Source organism: Taeniopygia guttata, chromosome 1A (assembly GCF_048771995.1).
Source record: "Taeniopygia guttata chromosome 1A, bTaeGut7.mat, whole genome shotgun sequence".
Classification (NCBI taxonomy): domain Eukaryota; kingdom Metazoa; phylum Chordata; class Aves; order Passeriformes; family Estrildidae; genus Taeniopygia; species Taeniopygia guttata.
This window is the reverse complement of record NC_133025.1, coordinates 4434745-4449894: the sequence shown is the minus strand read 5'-3', so window position 1 is coordinate 4449894 and position 15150 is coordinate 4434745. Positions and strand designations below refer to the sequence as shown.

Here is a 15150-nt window from a genome sequence, read left to right as displayed (position 1 = left end):
TGTCAGGCTAATTGAAAATAGCTTTATAGTTCACAGATGATTAATTAGGAGCCAACAAGATCTCCATTTGCATCTCGGTAATTCTTCACTCTGTTTTATTTCAACATTTAGTCTTTATGCCTAAAGTATTCATTGAGAAAGTAGAAAGGTGATTAACATAAGATTCTAAATGTGTACCATTTGTTCTGATTTTTTTTTACACATTTTTGTCAACAGAAAAGAAAGGAAAGAATAAACAACATTACAAAATGATTACTGCCTGTTCTTCTTCCATCTGCCAAATCCTCCTTACGGTAGACATACTTTAACCAGGTTCACTTTGAAACAGGAGAGAAAGAGCCCAGATAAAGGTCAACCCTCTGCCCCTCCTCCCCCATTCCCAAATCACCAACTCTCTGACCTCTGTATAATCATCCTGAAAGATTTGAAGTGTTTTATTCCTTCTGCAACACCCTTGCTCGTGTGAACCATCCTGCAGCAGCAGCAGATTAGACCACGCCACTGTTACCCCTCCCTCCAGAGATCACCCAAGAGAAAGTGGGTTCAAACAGCTGTGACACATAGGATGATATTTTTCCATCCACCTGGCATTGACAGACAGGAGTGCACATATTTCTGGGTGAAATATTTCACTCAGCATTAAAAATATAAAAATAATTTGCCAGTCACGTCTGTTGAGGTTTTCTACATTTGGGGGTTGTATTTTTGTTTGGGATTTTTTAAGCATTTTCTCACAGCCTTGGTAACCTCTGTCTTATCACGCTGCGCTTAAATCTCCAGCAAATGGAGTGGTTTGATAAGAAGTTTAACCCTTCATTTGGAAGGTGAATTCTAAACCCTTATGGTAGTATAAAGAAGCTGGATTAGTAAACTCTGAAAACTAAAAGAAGGATGGCTTCCTAAGGATTTAACAACCAGAAATGAAACAATAAGAGCCAAACTCAGCTGTTATCAATAGTAATATTAATTAAAATTGCACTGTTTCAAAGAGAGTTCTTGCAGGATGAGACTGGCTAATGTCCTTTGAATTTTTGTGGATTTTCTTCTCTTATCAAATCCAGCCTTTCATAATGGATTCTGCCTATTACTCCAAGAGAAGGACAGACCTGGTCCATCCTGATTTCACATCAACATCTCAACTGTTGCTTATTTAATCTGTCACTGAGTACTCAATGAGACAGAGCAGAATGTGCTTTTCCAGCTCCTCTCCAAAACCTTTGTTTTTTTCAAAAGCAGCTGGGCTCACGAGGACCCTGCTGTACCTTTGCACTTATCTCAGCCCCAAATTGTCCTCAACACCACTTTTGTCGTGGTTGCCTGAGACCCAAAGGGACCCATCCCACCTGGGAGCCCAAAATCACACAGGGGCAGCGGGTGGGCTGCAATTCAAGGGACAGGGAGCACACACCGGACAGTGGGGTTACACTAACATGCAGTCCATTTATTTTTGAGGGTTTTTTTCCTTTGTTCTGTGATTTATCATTTTTTTTATCAAGCCACTGCAAACATTGCTTTGGCTGTCAGCATGAGCGCAGAGACAGACATTCCCGTACCCGTGGTAACTATGTAATAAATACCATCCAAACAAACGCTAAGAAAAATTAATAAAGAAACAAAAATATTCATTTGCCCACCCCCAAGCACAAAACACTGTTAAGTCAACAGAATTTAATCTAGTTTATTCTCAAAAAAAAAAAAAAAAGAGGAAAAAATATGAAAACAAAACAAAACAAAACAAAAAAGCAGGTCTTATCACTAGCAGTAAATAAATTTGTACAACCATTCAGTCTGTATAATAGGATGAAATAAATCTACATCTTTCTTATTTTGGTGCGTTGAATTATACATACAAACAACAATTACAGGAACTTGTTCACAATGCGCATAGACCTGGAGAATGGCTATCTGAAACCCCCTTGTTGGCAATGTCCGCATGTTAACACTGATTGCCTGACACCATTGGTACCTCCTATGTAAAGGGCCCGTGGCCCAAAATGAATGATCTCCCTACAGGTTTTATTTATTTAGTTATTTAGTTAGTTAGTTAGTTAATGCATCATCAAAACCGTTCTAGCCAGCCCCCTCCCCCTCCCCGGAAATGAAAAAAAAAAAAAAAGAAACCAAAATAAAAACTAACCAAAATAAAAACCAAAATAAAAATAAAATAAAAGGAGAAGACATGACTGGCAGTTGGTCCATTTGTTCATAAGACCGCGTTTCCTCTTGGTCTGCATTGTTTGTTTTTCTGGTTTTTAAATTGTCCTCCCATCTTCTTTTTTTTTCTTTTCCTTTAAAAAAATTCTCTCGGAGTCCTTCATGCCTTTTTCTTTACAGCTCCTCAGATGCAATAAAGTCTTCCTCAAATGTACAGTATTTCTTACAATATAAGTTATATGCAATGTTCAGCGTTTTTTATTTTATTTTATTTTATTTTTTCACAGCACTAGAGATCCTGTCCAATAGGGAATGCAAGTTCTGAATGGCTTATTCACAAATGGTATCCAGATTCAGTGGATAAGAATACATAGACGCCATAGTGAGTTCCTTTAAAAAGTGGCAAACATCACTTTTTTAAAACATTTTTTTTAACTTTTTTTCTCTTTTTTTCTTTTTTTTTCCTTTTTTGTGCTTTTTGTAGTTTTTTTCTGCATTTTTAATTTTTTTTCTCTCTCTTTTACGCCTTCAAATAATTTTTTTTTAATTTTTTTTAATTCTTTTTTTTTCCCTCTCCCATTTGATTCGGGACGTCAGACCCATAACCACACGCCTGCAAAAATGCAAGTAGTATATAAAGTAAATCTCATTTTGAGACCGTAAGCATTCAGCAGGGGAGTCTCTTGCTAACCCATGGCAGTGACCATGCTGGAGGGGTGGTGAGGTCCAAAGGAGAGGCTGGATGGAGGATGCATCGGTGTCGGTGTGGTCAGCATGTGGCTGGAGTGACTGAAAGGTGAAATGTGGCTGATGGAGGACATGTGTCTGGAGAGGGCGGCGGGGTTAAAGGAGCTGCTCTTGGGAAAGTCTTCAAGGTTGTCATGGACCTTTTTGCACTTTTTGGATTTGCTAGACATCTTTCGGTTTCTGGTCTGAATTCCTTCTTTCTTCATAGTCAGGGGTCTGTTAATCTAAACAAAAATCAATTATTTTTTTTGTGCTTCCATCCCTTCTCCCCAAATCACCATGGGATCCATGTACCCCATGCCCCAGCCCAGCAGGACCAGCTGGTCACAGCCCCCCTCTTCCCCTGTACACACCATGTGCTACCCAGCCTCTCCATTTCCATCCCAAAATTCAAACCCCTCCAGGAAATCCCAAGCTCAGTTGAAATTTCTGAAGACAAGACAACAGAAATTTGCTGGCAGAGCCACACAGGAGCAAAACATACAGGAATAATTCACAACAGCTGAAAAATTTCAACAATCTGCACATTAGGTAATTGCATTGTGTTTAGGTATGAAACCAATCATTACCTCCTGGAAATATTCCCCACAGACACCGTCTCACCCTGAGGCTTCCTGTCTGATCTAAAACCATTAGCAGCAAGAACTGCTGGCATTTCAGTGTTGTGAGGGGTCTCAGGTTTTCACAGCTCCATTAAGAAGCTGGGAAGCTCTTCACAAAAGGGACAGGTTTTTGTCTTATTTTTCTTCTTTCCAAAGATTTTGCTCTGATCATCCTTTCTGGTTTTCTTTAGCTAATCTGATTTGATTTCTAAAGGCTTCCAGTTTTTTTTAGGGAGGCTAAAACAGGTATCTGTGCTGACCAGGAAAGCATTTTCTACACGCATACAAACGTATCTGTAGGGAAAATAAACATTAAATTCTCCTCCTGAAACTACACAGCAGAAATGATCATCCATGCATCCATCAGGGTTAGGAAATGTTAGCAAAAGATCTGTTGGACACGCTGTAAGAAATTCTTATTATTCTTATTACTTGAGGCTGTCCTGTGCAAGGCCAGGGGCTGGACTTTGATAATTCCAGTGGGTTTCTTCCAAACCAGAACATTCCATGATTTTATGATTCTATACTGCATAGAGAGTCAGCATCACAACATGCACTAGCACAGGTGACATGAAATTCCCACAAACTACGCTTGGGAAGGGATTTATGCCTCCAATGTCCCTAAACAACCTTAAAAATCTGGGTTTGAGACTGTAAATGGGTCTTGCTCTGGCTCCTCTGCAGGATTTCACCTATAGCAGAAGGCAGTAAATTGCCCTGAGGCAGAGCCATTTTTTAAAGTAAAGGTGAGCATGTGATGGTGCTGATGGACATTCTACAAAGTTAGAAAAAATGGATCCTGCACCAGGATCTACTGTGAAGGACAATGAAAAGATGTTCCTGCAAAGGACCTGAGCAACTCTTTGTCCATAAACCCTAAATCAGCGCAAGGACCAAAGCACTCCCTTCTTCCAGATCACAGCAAAGTTTCACTTGTTGCTCCTCAGCCCCTTTCTGGTCCCTTTTCACAGCATAAGAATCATTCCTGGGTTCCTCTCCCCAGGGAGTCCAGGACAAAATAGGTCCCTGCTACATGTAAAGATGGAATTAAGGGGAGAGGAAGGACCAGGCTCATCTCTGGGGGTTTGTCATTCCAGTCTGAATTTGTGACCCCAGGCTCTTGATACCAGCAGTGACAAGAGCCTTCACCTCACCTAAAAATGGGTGAACAAAAGGCTGATTCCTCTGTCTCTGGATAAAGGGAGCTGGAGAGAGCAGCCCTGCTTGCCAACAGCTAAAGGCAGGAAGGAAGATTCTGCCCATGAGCAGCCCAACAACTGCCCTGTGACAGCAAAAAGCAAAATTTAAAGTGTTGTGGGTTCCAAACACAACATAACTTGCTCCCCTGGCTTTCTGTCCTCACTGAGGCAATGAGGATTCACACACAAGGATGGCCCTTTGCTGCAGACTGGGATTGGAAAGCTTTGCCCAGCCTGTTTTAAGTTTTTAATAGGGATGTGTTGCCCAGGTTCAAAGCCAGGAAGAAGTCCCAGGTGAGCCCCACCAGGCAGCAACATTAGAGGAGGCCAGGAAGTGCCAATCCCTTATAAATCCAGCTCAGATTTAGGGAAGCACACACAGCCCCTGCCCCACAAGCTTCAAATGAGGATCTGGGTCACAACACAAAGGCTCAGGGGCAGCCAGAACCAATTTCCAGTTGAAGCAGCAAAGTTTCAAGCTTAGGAGCTGGTTGTGGCAAAGTGACATAAGGCTGGTGGTGGGACTGGGGCTGTTCTGGGTCTTGGAACAAGCACAGGGTCCTGGCCCTTCCTTGCTGTCATGTCCCACAAGACAGTGAACACCTCCCTAAAGCAATTCTCCTGTTTCACTCAATCTGTAAGAACAGGATGGACCAGGCCATAATTTTATGTGAAACTCAAGGATGGGAGCACCAGCTCTGGGTCAGGAAGGTGACAAAGCCATGGCCAGCCCCAGAGCTGGGGTCAGAGCTGCCATCCAAGCTGTTGGCTGGCGACATCATCCCAGTGCAAATGGTCTCACACTCCGAGCAGGTAACTAACCCCAGAGCCAAACAGATAAAGATTCAGATAAATGTCAGGAACCAGCACAATCAAAGCAGCAAGCTGGAAATTCCTTCCAGTGACTTCAAAGACCAGTCACAGAAGGGTAAAAGTGGTCCCCAAAACATCAAAGCCAAGGACCCATCTCTCTTTCTGGGGTAGAGAAATGAAAGACCCGGAGGGAAGACCTTCTCCGTGAAAATTCATTCTGATAAAAATGACAAACACATGCTAAATTAAAATTAAACCAGCCCAACACATGTATATGAAATCCATTAATTTCAGATGGAGCCAATTAATTATGGGCAGGAATTATGCTCTTTGTTTTATCATATGCAAAATACTGACTGCTCTGCTCTCAGGACACACAGGGCTGCTTTAGGGTATTGTGAAAGGGGACTTTTCTGATGAATTTTACCAAAAATAATGGCAAATCACTCACTTCTACAGACCCCGGCCAGCCTGCTGTGCACCTGCACCAAGGTATACCCCCACCCACTCCTGAAGTGTGGGAAGGCTCATCCCACTTCTAAGGACTAAAATAGCAAGAATGAGAACCTCATATTCAACAGATCAAATCCAGGGGATAGTCTTAACCATTCTAGGTCTGATCTTGCTCTGACTGAAGACAATGGGATTTTGCCATTGACCTCAATAAGGCCCTGTCACTGAAGTGGATTTATCCTTCAGACATAGTCATTACAACGTTGGGTTAATCTTCCAGGCTGGCTGTATCTTAGAAAGCACTCTGGGATGCCACAGGATGAAAGGCACCGTATCAATGTGAAATATTACTCATTGTTAATACTGGTGTTAATGGAGCCAGCTCTTGTTGAAGTCAGTGGGAGGAATGCCAACAGCCTCACTAAATGCACCCCAAGACTATTATGATTATTGCTTATATCCTACTGACAAATGGGTTTGCTTAAGCTGTGGGAATCAACAGTAAAACAAACTGATATAGCTCCATGAAAAAATTAACACCATGGAAAAAAATTAGCCTTTTCACTGTAATCGTTCCCGGTGTGGACATAAAATCTGGGTAAATTTCAACTGCAGATCAATCCATTAAAATATCCTAACGATGTTAAGGTCCCAGAAAATTTCATTAAACCCAAAGAAAAGAAAAAATGGGGAGTGGGGGTGGATAAAACAGCAGACAGGAATTTGCTACAGCCTAGCCTGAAACAGGGTTAAGTCAACTTCCAAGCATCCAAAGACCTTCCACTGGCACTGACACAACATCCATGCTGACAGCTGCTTGGGAGGGACATGCTACAATCAGCCTCTCTATTTCTGACCCCTCTCCTGATGGAAATCAGGAAATAATATACACACAGGGAGCAAGACCACACTTCTCACCACAGTCATAACTACATACTTTAGTAAATACTTCACTAAATACTAAATACTAAATACTAAATACTAAATACTTTGGTAAGTACTTTAAGAAAATTAAAAAAAAAAAAAGGCTCTACCCACTCATATCTAGATTTCAGTATCGTTGCCTGGTTATTTTGCTGCACACAGGAGCTCAGTCCTCTGGGGGTTTCATTTAAGCAGGATCCATTAATGACGTTGCTCATAAGGCAAGATACTACTTGACTTTGGTAAGTAGCTGTGCTGAGCTTTTAAGCAGCTGTTGGTGTTTTTAATGAATATGAATATGGTTCCAATGTGCTCAAGGCCTGCCCCATGTCACAAATTTCACAGCTGGATCGGTGTTTCCCTAAACACTGGATATAGAGGTCAATTCAGGCCAACTAGGTTTGCAGTGTTAGTGCAAAAAAGAAAAGGATGTGCTCTTGCAGGCACATTTCTGGAGAACCTCAGCACTCAAACACCATTCTGAACACTTCAGGAGGAGATTTCTCCAGTCAGATGTCTACAATGGAAGTAGACACATCATAATTCATCATCCTGCCATCTTTTGCGGGTATGGGGAGGAACTACGCTGTCTTCAAGGGTAGAAGTCACCCCATTGAAACAACAGGAATCCACCAGCACCACCTGAGAAGGGCCTTTTTTCTTCAAAGGGCTTTGCTGGCTACAGGAGGAGCAGCTCCTTAGAGGTTTCCCAAACTATATGATTTAAGTCCTACCACTGGTGGTTACAAGGCAAAAATGGAAACAGAGCATAAGCATATATCCCCTGCTCAGTGAAGCTGGCTGACCTTGATCCCTTCTTGCCAAGGAAATAGCAAACAGAATATTTTCTCATGATCTTCTGAGAGTTTTCACTCTGGGTCCAACCCAGTGTGTTTGCAGTGATCACACTGAGAGTTTGATGACAAGCTTTACTTGCTACATGAGACTCAAAGCGTGCTGAGACACCTGCCCACTAAAAGGTAAACACATTTTCCTTTTTTCCAAGAGAGATGCCTCCCATGAAACAGGTGAGAAATTAGCCTGGTTGCTTGTTGGGGTTTTTTTCTACTTAATCCAAACTTGTTTACTCATCCTAAGAAACCAAACACTTTGCAATAACAATTGGAAGGGACTGAGATACCACAAGGGTTGGATGCCCCATGAAACCCGATACATCTTTGATGTGTTTCCATGGGTGGACATAAGGGCAAAACATAGCCCCAGATTTCCAAACCAAACACAAAGCAATCAACCACTGGTGGAAAAAAAAATATATCAAAGCAGAGAAATTGCAAGTCTTTTCCTTCTTTTGACATAATAATTATTCTAATGCTACATGTGGAATGAGAGGAACAGGAGTAGCCTTAAGTCTCCTTTATTAGCAGTATTATTCAGTAGAAGACTTTTCAGGTCCCTTTAGCTCTTTCCCTGGGGCACATATCCCTGGTTCCTGCAAGCTGGCTTTGCATGGAGATATTAGATTAAATCTGCCAACCATTTCATTTCATTTCTCCTTCCCCTCCATGACAGATGCTTTGAAATTCTCATCACAGGTTAAGCAGACTCTGCAACCCGCTAACTAAATCAAGTCCTATTTTGGTTTGGGACTCGTTTGCATCAACCAGCACAAGCACAGAGCCTAAATAAATCGTCTTTGGGGACTGGACAAAGGCAGCCACAAACCCAAGAATGATCTAAATAGCTTCTGGCACATATTTCTTTTTTTCCAGAGTTTGTATTTGCTGGAGGAACCAAGCTATGCATAAGAAGGGTACCGGCTTGCAGGACACTGTGTTGTCTTTTCCAACTCTATGAGCCCAGTCAGCAGAAGATAATGTCTCTCTGTGTTGACCTACCTCTCCTTTCTTGGCTCAGGCAAGGAAAAGCTCTAACTTTACCCATGGACAGCCTTGTTTTATACCTCCCCAAGTTGGATAGGCCACGTTCGAAAGGCTGACGACTCATCGCTCCAAACCCCAAGGTCCCCAAAGGGATAACAGAGGTCTCGGCACCACCCGAGACTGGAAATCCTCCAGTTAAGGAAGAGTTTGGACCATTGAGCACCAAATATGAGGGCCCATTATTGAGTATTACAGTCACACTTACATTGTGCAGCTTGTAGTAGAGCCCACAGGCATTACAGACGGGATCGCCGTTGGCATTTCTCCTCCACAGGGTGGTAGTGGTGGTCTGACAGTTTGCACAGGACGTGCCCGCCCTCCTGGCTGCAGACTGTGGGAAGGAGGGAAAGAGAAGAGAGGAAGAGAAAAACACCCTTGTTAAAAAAAAAAAAAATGCAATCAGCAAAATTTCTGAGAAAGAAAACATCAACCCTGCAAGACTGACGCACATCAGCAGAGGCCTCCAGAAACTGGCTTGTGAGAACAAATAATAATTGGGAAAAAAAATCCCCAAGGTACTTTAATCCCAAATTATATGTGAACTGAATCAGGTGCCAAAGGGCATCCTAAAAGTGAGTGCTAAACCTCTGATAGAAGTCATCAAAATTAGCAGCGCTGGCACAGCCCATTCCAGAGGGGAAAATGTTATTTAAATGCCAACATGTCTTTCCATCTTAATTCTCCCAGACCCCCCAGGGGTCTAATTCTGCAGTCAGGGCCTGAACTGGCAATTGCTGGAGTCAAGGGCGTGAGTCACTCTGGCTCCAGCGAGTGCCGGGTGAGACCCGGGTGGGCAGCTGCTCGCCCGGCCCGACCGCAAGCACAGCCCGGTCCCGTAAACTCAGCTCAGCTTCAAAGGAGACAGGCTCCAGATCGGAAATAACACTGTGGCAAAGAGCAAGAATCCCAACTTTTTAATTACACCCTTTTCTCAGCCCAAACCTTCATGTTTATTTAAGGATCGGTAACAAGCCTGAAAGAAGAATTTACCATTTCATAAAATGGTAGGAACAAGAAAAAAATCTACGTGGCAAAGTGTATACAGAAGCTTTTTTTGTTAGCTGCGATAATGACTTAGCAAAGTCAAATTTAGTAAAGCTGTTCTTTCACATGCATAAATTCGTACTTATCATTTAAAAACTGTAACTTCAGCAAACAAATTGTCCTTCTGCCTCGGAAGGAGGAACAGGAGTTTTCAGAATGCTGTGTGAGTGCGTCTGTGGGTTTGCGTGTGTGCAAATGCCTACAGCTCCTAAAAAAAAAGACCTTTAGATCCCCATCCTATCTATTCTTCATCAATATGACATGGTCCCAGAGCTCTGATTTCATCCCAATGCATTGCTTTCAATGGAACTGCTCATGTGCTTAAAGTTAAAACATGTGCTTAAGCGATTTGCCAGATCATAGCAATGCTTGGCACCTTGCAGAACTGAGCCTTTAATGCTCTCCTTTGTGCTCTTACTGTTTCAAATTTACCCCTCACCCCACACAGCCGCACACTGTAGCACATGCAACATTAAAAAAAAAAAAAAAAAAAAGAAAATACCGCATATTTGGATACGTACAACAAACCCAAAATGCAAACATGGACACTGGCACAGCCTTAGCATTAATACCAACTCTTGTTAGGTCATGTTGCAATTTTAATCATAATTGAATGCGGCGTAGGTGGAGAGAGGACGGGTTGGTTTTGCTTTAGATAGGGGAGGACTTTTTTTTCTTTTAATTAGACAGAAAGGACTGTCTAAAAAATAAATAAGACAATGTCCATGAGCACTAGAAAGCATCACAAAGTGGCTGATCTGACAGCAAGTGGCTCTCTCAGGCTGCCCATAGGGATAGTTCCATTTTGCCTGACCATAAACCACTCTGAACCAAGCCAGTCCCAAGGAGGCCTTTAGCTGACTTCTCTGTGCCGGTGACAAGCAGGAGCTGGGGACAGCACATGGGACTTGAAAAAAATCTTAGGACCAGCAGAGAAGATGAAACATCCCACCATGAAGAGCAGAGCCCCGAACTGATGCACGCAATCTCCTGAACACGCCATGGGCCCAAACTGGGCTCCCTTCAAAATCACCAGGATAATGAAATAATGAATGTGTTCCAAAAGCAGCATGGAGACAACAGCTTGCAAAGCCAGGTTCTCACTAAAGAGTTGGAGAAGAGTCTGCAGCTCCCTAGCCCCCAACTCCCGACACTCGGCATGCGTGGCTTGGAGGGGCATGAGGCTGGATTGAGTCTCTTGGTGGCAGCTTTGCCTTTATCAGACCCAAAAATCAAGCCTAAGGAAATTTCTAAAAACCAGTGATATTTGGCTCAGCCCACACAGGGGAAACATCTCCTTTGAAGATATTTGGGGTTTCTACACAGCGCTCGCCGTAATTTCTCTTACAGCAAGCGCGTTCAAAAGACACGCCTGGTTACCACCTCACTGCCTTCAAACACATTCTGACATTAAATAAGCAAATAAATCACAACATCTACTGTCTTCTCTTAAACTATTTCCAACTACTGTGTTTCACTTGCAAAAATTCAGCATCATTAGCTGAGTATTTTAAGCTCTTTCAGTCCCAGGCTGCACCTTTTATGCTGTACCAACTTCTACCGGAGACACAGGCAGCGGGCAGGAAACAATGAATAATAACGCTATTGTAAAGCTCCCAGCAATGGCATCCACTGACGCTAATCAAGCACTCGGCCTGGCCATGTCAGTAATGGGATGACTAATTAGCTGCCCCATATCATCTATAGGGCCACAGCCCATGGCACAGCTGCCGGTGAGCAAAGGCACAGCTTCATAAGCGCTAGCAGTGATGAAAAGGTGAAATTGAGGAGGTTGGAGGAACCAAGTACTAATAAAGATGCTTAATTAAGGGGCATTTTCAGTGTCTGCATTTACCCACAAAGCTCCAAGCATCATTTTCCTAAAATAAGATTGCATGTGTATGGGCCTGCTGAGAAATTGGCTGTAATCCTTCCAAAACCAGCTTGGCTTGACATGGAAACGGAGAGCTCTGCATCTGCATGGGCAGGGAATGGGAGAAGTACTAAAGGAAGATTTTATCTCAGCAGCAATGGGGCTGCCACTGCCTGTGACAGGGACAGGAAAGGCCTCCAGGAGGGCTGAAGACTTTTCAGGCAGTGATGGTGTGGTACCACCTGCCTGATTTTGATCCCTCTGCCAACATCTCCAGGTCTTCCGCCTTCCCTCTCGAGAAGAAGCAGAGCTGTCTGAGTCCCCTCAGCTGGCAAGACTTCATCCCTGTCACCTAAAGGACACCCTCACAAAGACGCCCATTGAATTTAACAAGGCTTGGGCTGGGTTCTCAGCATATAAGAATTTCTTTGCCTCCTCTCTCCCACCCATCAAATCCTATCATTAGTTTCAGTGCAGCTGTGATCAGAGCCTATGAAACCAGCCCAAGGTCACGCAGGAAACTTGTGGCAGAGGGAAGGAGCTGGATCCCCACCCTGAGCCTCCATCACAGCCTTGCCCAGCCTTCACAGCAGGAGCGATCCAGTCAAGCCACAGCTACATGCACGTCCACATCCAGGCACAGAAAATGCAAATGCAAGCCCACCTCTGGTGCCTTCTGACTAATTTTTTTTCAGAGGTTAGCAAGGGAAATTAATATAGGTGCAAACAGCATCAGGGACATTTCTCTTTTTTTTTTCTTTTTCCCAGGCAGTGTTGGCAGTGGGGAGTTGGTGGGGTGGAGGAAGTAGAAAAATCAAATTTCACATTTAGCAAAGGCCGCATTTAGAGACAGGCAACTTTTTGTAACTTTAACTAAAATGCCCAAAGATTGTAGCGATAATACGAGACAAAGTCTCTCTTTACTTCTTTTCTTTCTTCCTCCCTTTTTTTCCCCCAAGAATGACCTTTTACTATGTATTTATTTATATAGTTCATTTTACATGTGCCGGGCTCAGGGTGACTCGGGACATTCTTTCGTGGTTCCATCAGACACTTTTTGAAAGCTCTCCCCCTCTTTCCAGCCGCTTTCCTATTCTGCCTCCCCCTCTGCTTGTTTGGATATGCTCAAGCTCCTGTGTGTTTGGACTGGGGAAACGGAGCTGTTGTTTAGGAGTTATCTCCAGGGCTCAGATATCCGGCAGCTTTTTCCTAGGAAGTTAACTTTACACATAGAGAGAGAACGAGGAAAAAAAATATAAAGAAAAGGAGGGCTGTGTGTTTAAGACAGAAGGGCTGGGGGGAGGAGGAGAAGAGAACAAGAGAGCTGCCTAAAAAAAATCAAAATCCCAGCCTGTACTTCCCTCCCTAGAAAGCTTTTCCTCTTTTCTAACAAGGCCATGAAAAATGAGAGAGACAAACATTTTCCTATATGGGAAAAGCCTGTACAGGAGGGCATGGAGAGGTTTCACACACAGGAAGTTTGGCGGGGTAGAGAAGCAAACCCACATCTTCCCCAAAACTCACATGGCCAGACAGAGTTACTGCTGATGCCACTCACAGCATAGCCCTTCCTGGGAAGGTACCCTGCAAATGCTTCCCAGAGCCAGAGGGAACAAAGCTGATACAATTTTATGGGTGTCTCACAGGTAAGGGAGCTGATCCTGACCTAAGAGCTGTGAGCACCTTCAAGGGGAACACAAATGAACCAGCCGTGTCCTGCCTGCAGGGTCTGGCCGTGCTGGGCACAAGCCTCACCAAACTGGCCAGATCCATCCATCAGCTCAGAAATTCCACTGAAAGGTGAGAGCCACTTTTCCTCCACATTTTAGGCAACCCGCAGGAGCCCTACCACCTCGTCAATCCTGACAAAACCCAATGTGTCTCGATTCAAAACATTCAATAACTTCCCAAGCAGGGACCATAATTTTTTCCCCTGCTTGATGTATCTGCCTGATTATTTGCCAAATACACTTTAACACATTTACTAGCCATACCCACAGCTTCCAGACCTTTTTGTGGCTTCCAGGGAAACTCATGAACAGATCGCTGGGGATGCTGTAACGTATTGCCTGTGCTTAGAAGAGTCACCAGCCTTGTAACTATTATTGCAAACATTTACCCACTCATTTTGTCTTCCTCCAGTTTCTGTAGCCTGGGCACACTCTTGGCTTTGCACACTCACCATCCTCTCAGCCTCGTGTCTTTGTGACACCTTTTGAGACCCAGATGGCACAGATATAAATGACCACACCATGCACCAGTGGTACCAGGACCTAATGGTTGCATTTTTTTGCAGGACCAAGATCTGTCTGAAGCCCCAGTGATGCTCGGGATCAAGTTTGGGTCCCTTCTCCATGACACCACCAGCCAAGGGGGATAGAGACACATTAAGAAAGGGAGGGCAGAAGTTTGGAGAGCCAGGAGAAACCCTGTATTCCTGATAATCTCTTTGGACACTAGGAAATTTTTATCCTGCCCTTAGGGCTTGGAACACATCATTGTCATCAGGTCACCATCCAGAAGCACCGTGTGGAGTTGAAAACTCCATTCTGGTTTGCAAGAAGCCCTGGATATTGATTTTTAAACCTGTTTTGCAGTTTGCAAGAGGATCAGACGACTGAGGCCTACTGCAGCTGGGCCCATCTCTGCAAGAATCCCTCCCTCACAGCCCTCTGACACAGTGGGACCAGTGGGAGCTGGCTGAGGTTCCCTGTCATCCTGAGCAGCAGATAGAAAGCAAAAGTTGCAGGAGAAGAAGAAGAAGAAAGAATAAAATAGAAGGAGACTCACCAGTCTTCTCTTGGGTTTGATCAGGGGCCTGTTCTGCCCGTTCATTTTGTGGTAGAGTCCACAGGCGTTACACAAATAGTGCCCAGTGCCGTCTCTTCTCCACAGAGGGGTTGAGGTAGCCCCACAATTTACACACTCCCTGCCTTCTGGAAACAAGAGAGCACATGGTTCACTTAGGGAAAACAGAGATAAAAGGGGCTGGGGAGAGCCCTCCCTCCCCAAAAAAACCCCACAACCTCCCAAGAGACCCAGCCATGCCAGACCCTGCCAGTCCCCCCCCAAGCTCGGGATTTCCAAGCAAGGGTCCAAAGCCATGAGTGGACAATGTTCCTGGCACAGTCTGATGGGCTCTGATCCTGTTCCCCTCCCCAGCGCCGCTCCACATGCAGCATCAGGCCTGTGTCCCAGCAGCAGGGGAGGGATGGTGACAGTGACAAACCGATTGCCACAGTGGCTCAAAGGGCTCCCCAGAGAAGCTCTCACTCCTCCCACGAGTCTCTTTGGAGGAGTAGGGGAAGCTGACAATTTCCCCTCACCTTTGGATTAAGGACTTCTACAAGTCTGGAGACCCCATGTTTCTACTGGCACCAGAAAAACCTTGGCAGGCTTTGCAAGAAGCCTCCAGCCCTCTACATCCAAAATAATGGATA

The 15150-nt window shown here is 44.1% G+C and overlaps 1 protein-coding gene across 4 annotated transcripts in view; it reads right to left on the bottom strand.

The window, feature by feature from the left end:
- Positions 1-1658: 1658 nt before the first annotated feature.
- Positions 1659-15150, bottom strand: part of GATA3 (GATA binding protein 3) — a 29426-nt gene continuing 15934 nt past the window's right edge. For 3 of the 4 annotated variants that reach the window (XM_030290368.4, XM_030290378.4, XM_030290358.4), the window contains exons 4-6: positions 14501-14646; positions 8999-9124; positions 1659-3125 (exon numbers count right to left, since the gene is read on the bottom strand). In XM_030290368.4, the coding sequence (XP_030146228.1) occupies positions 2841-3125; positions 8999-9124; positions 14501-14646 (557 nt within the window). In that variant the 3' untranslated portion in view covers positions 1659-2840. The remainder of the gene's footprint in view (positions 3126-8998; positions 9125-14500; positions 14647-15150) is intronic. The other variant, XM_030290386.4, reaches the window with a different exon arrangement.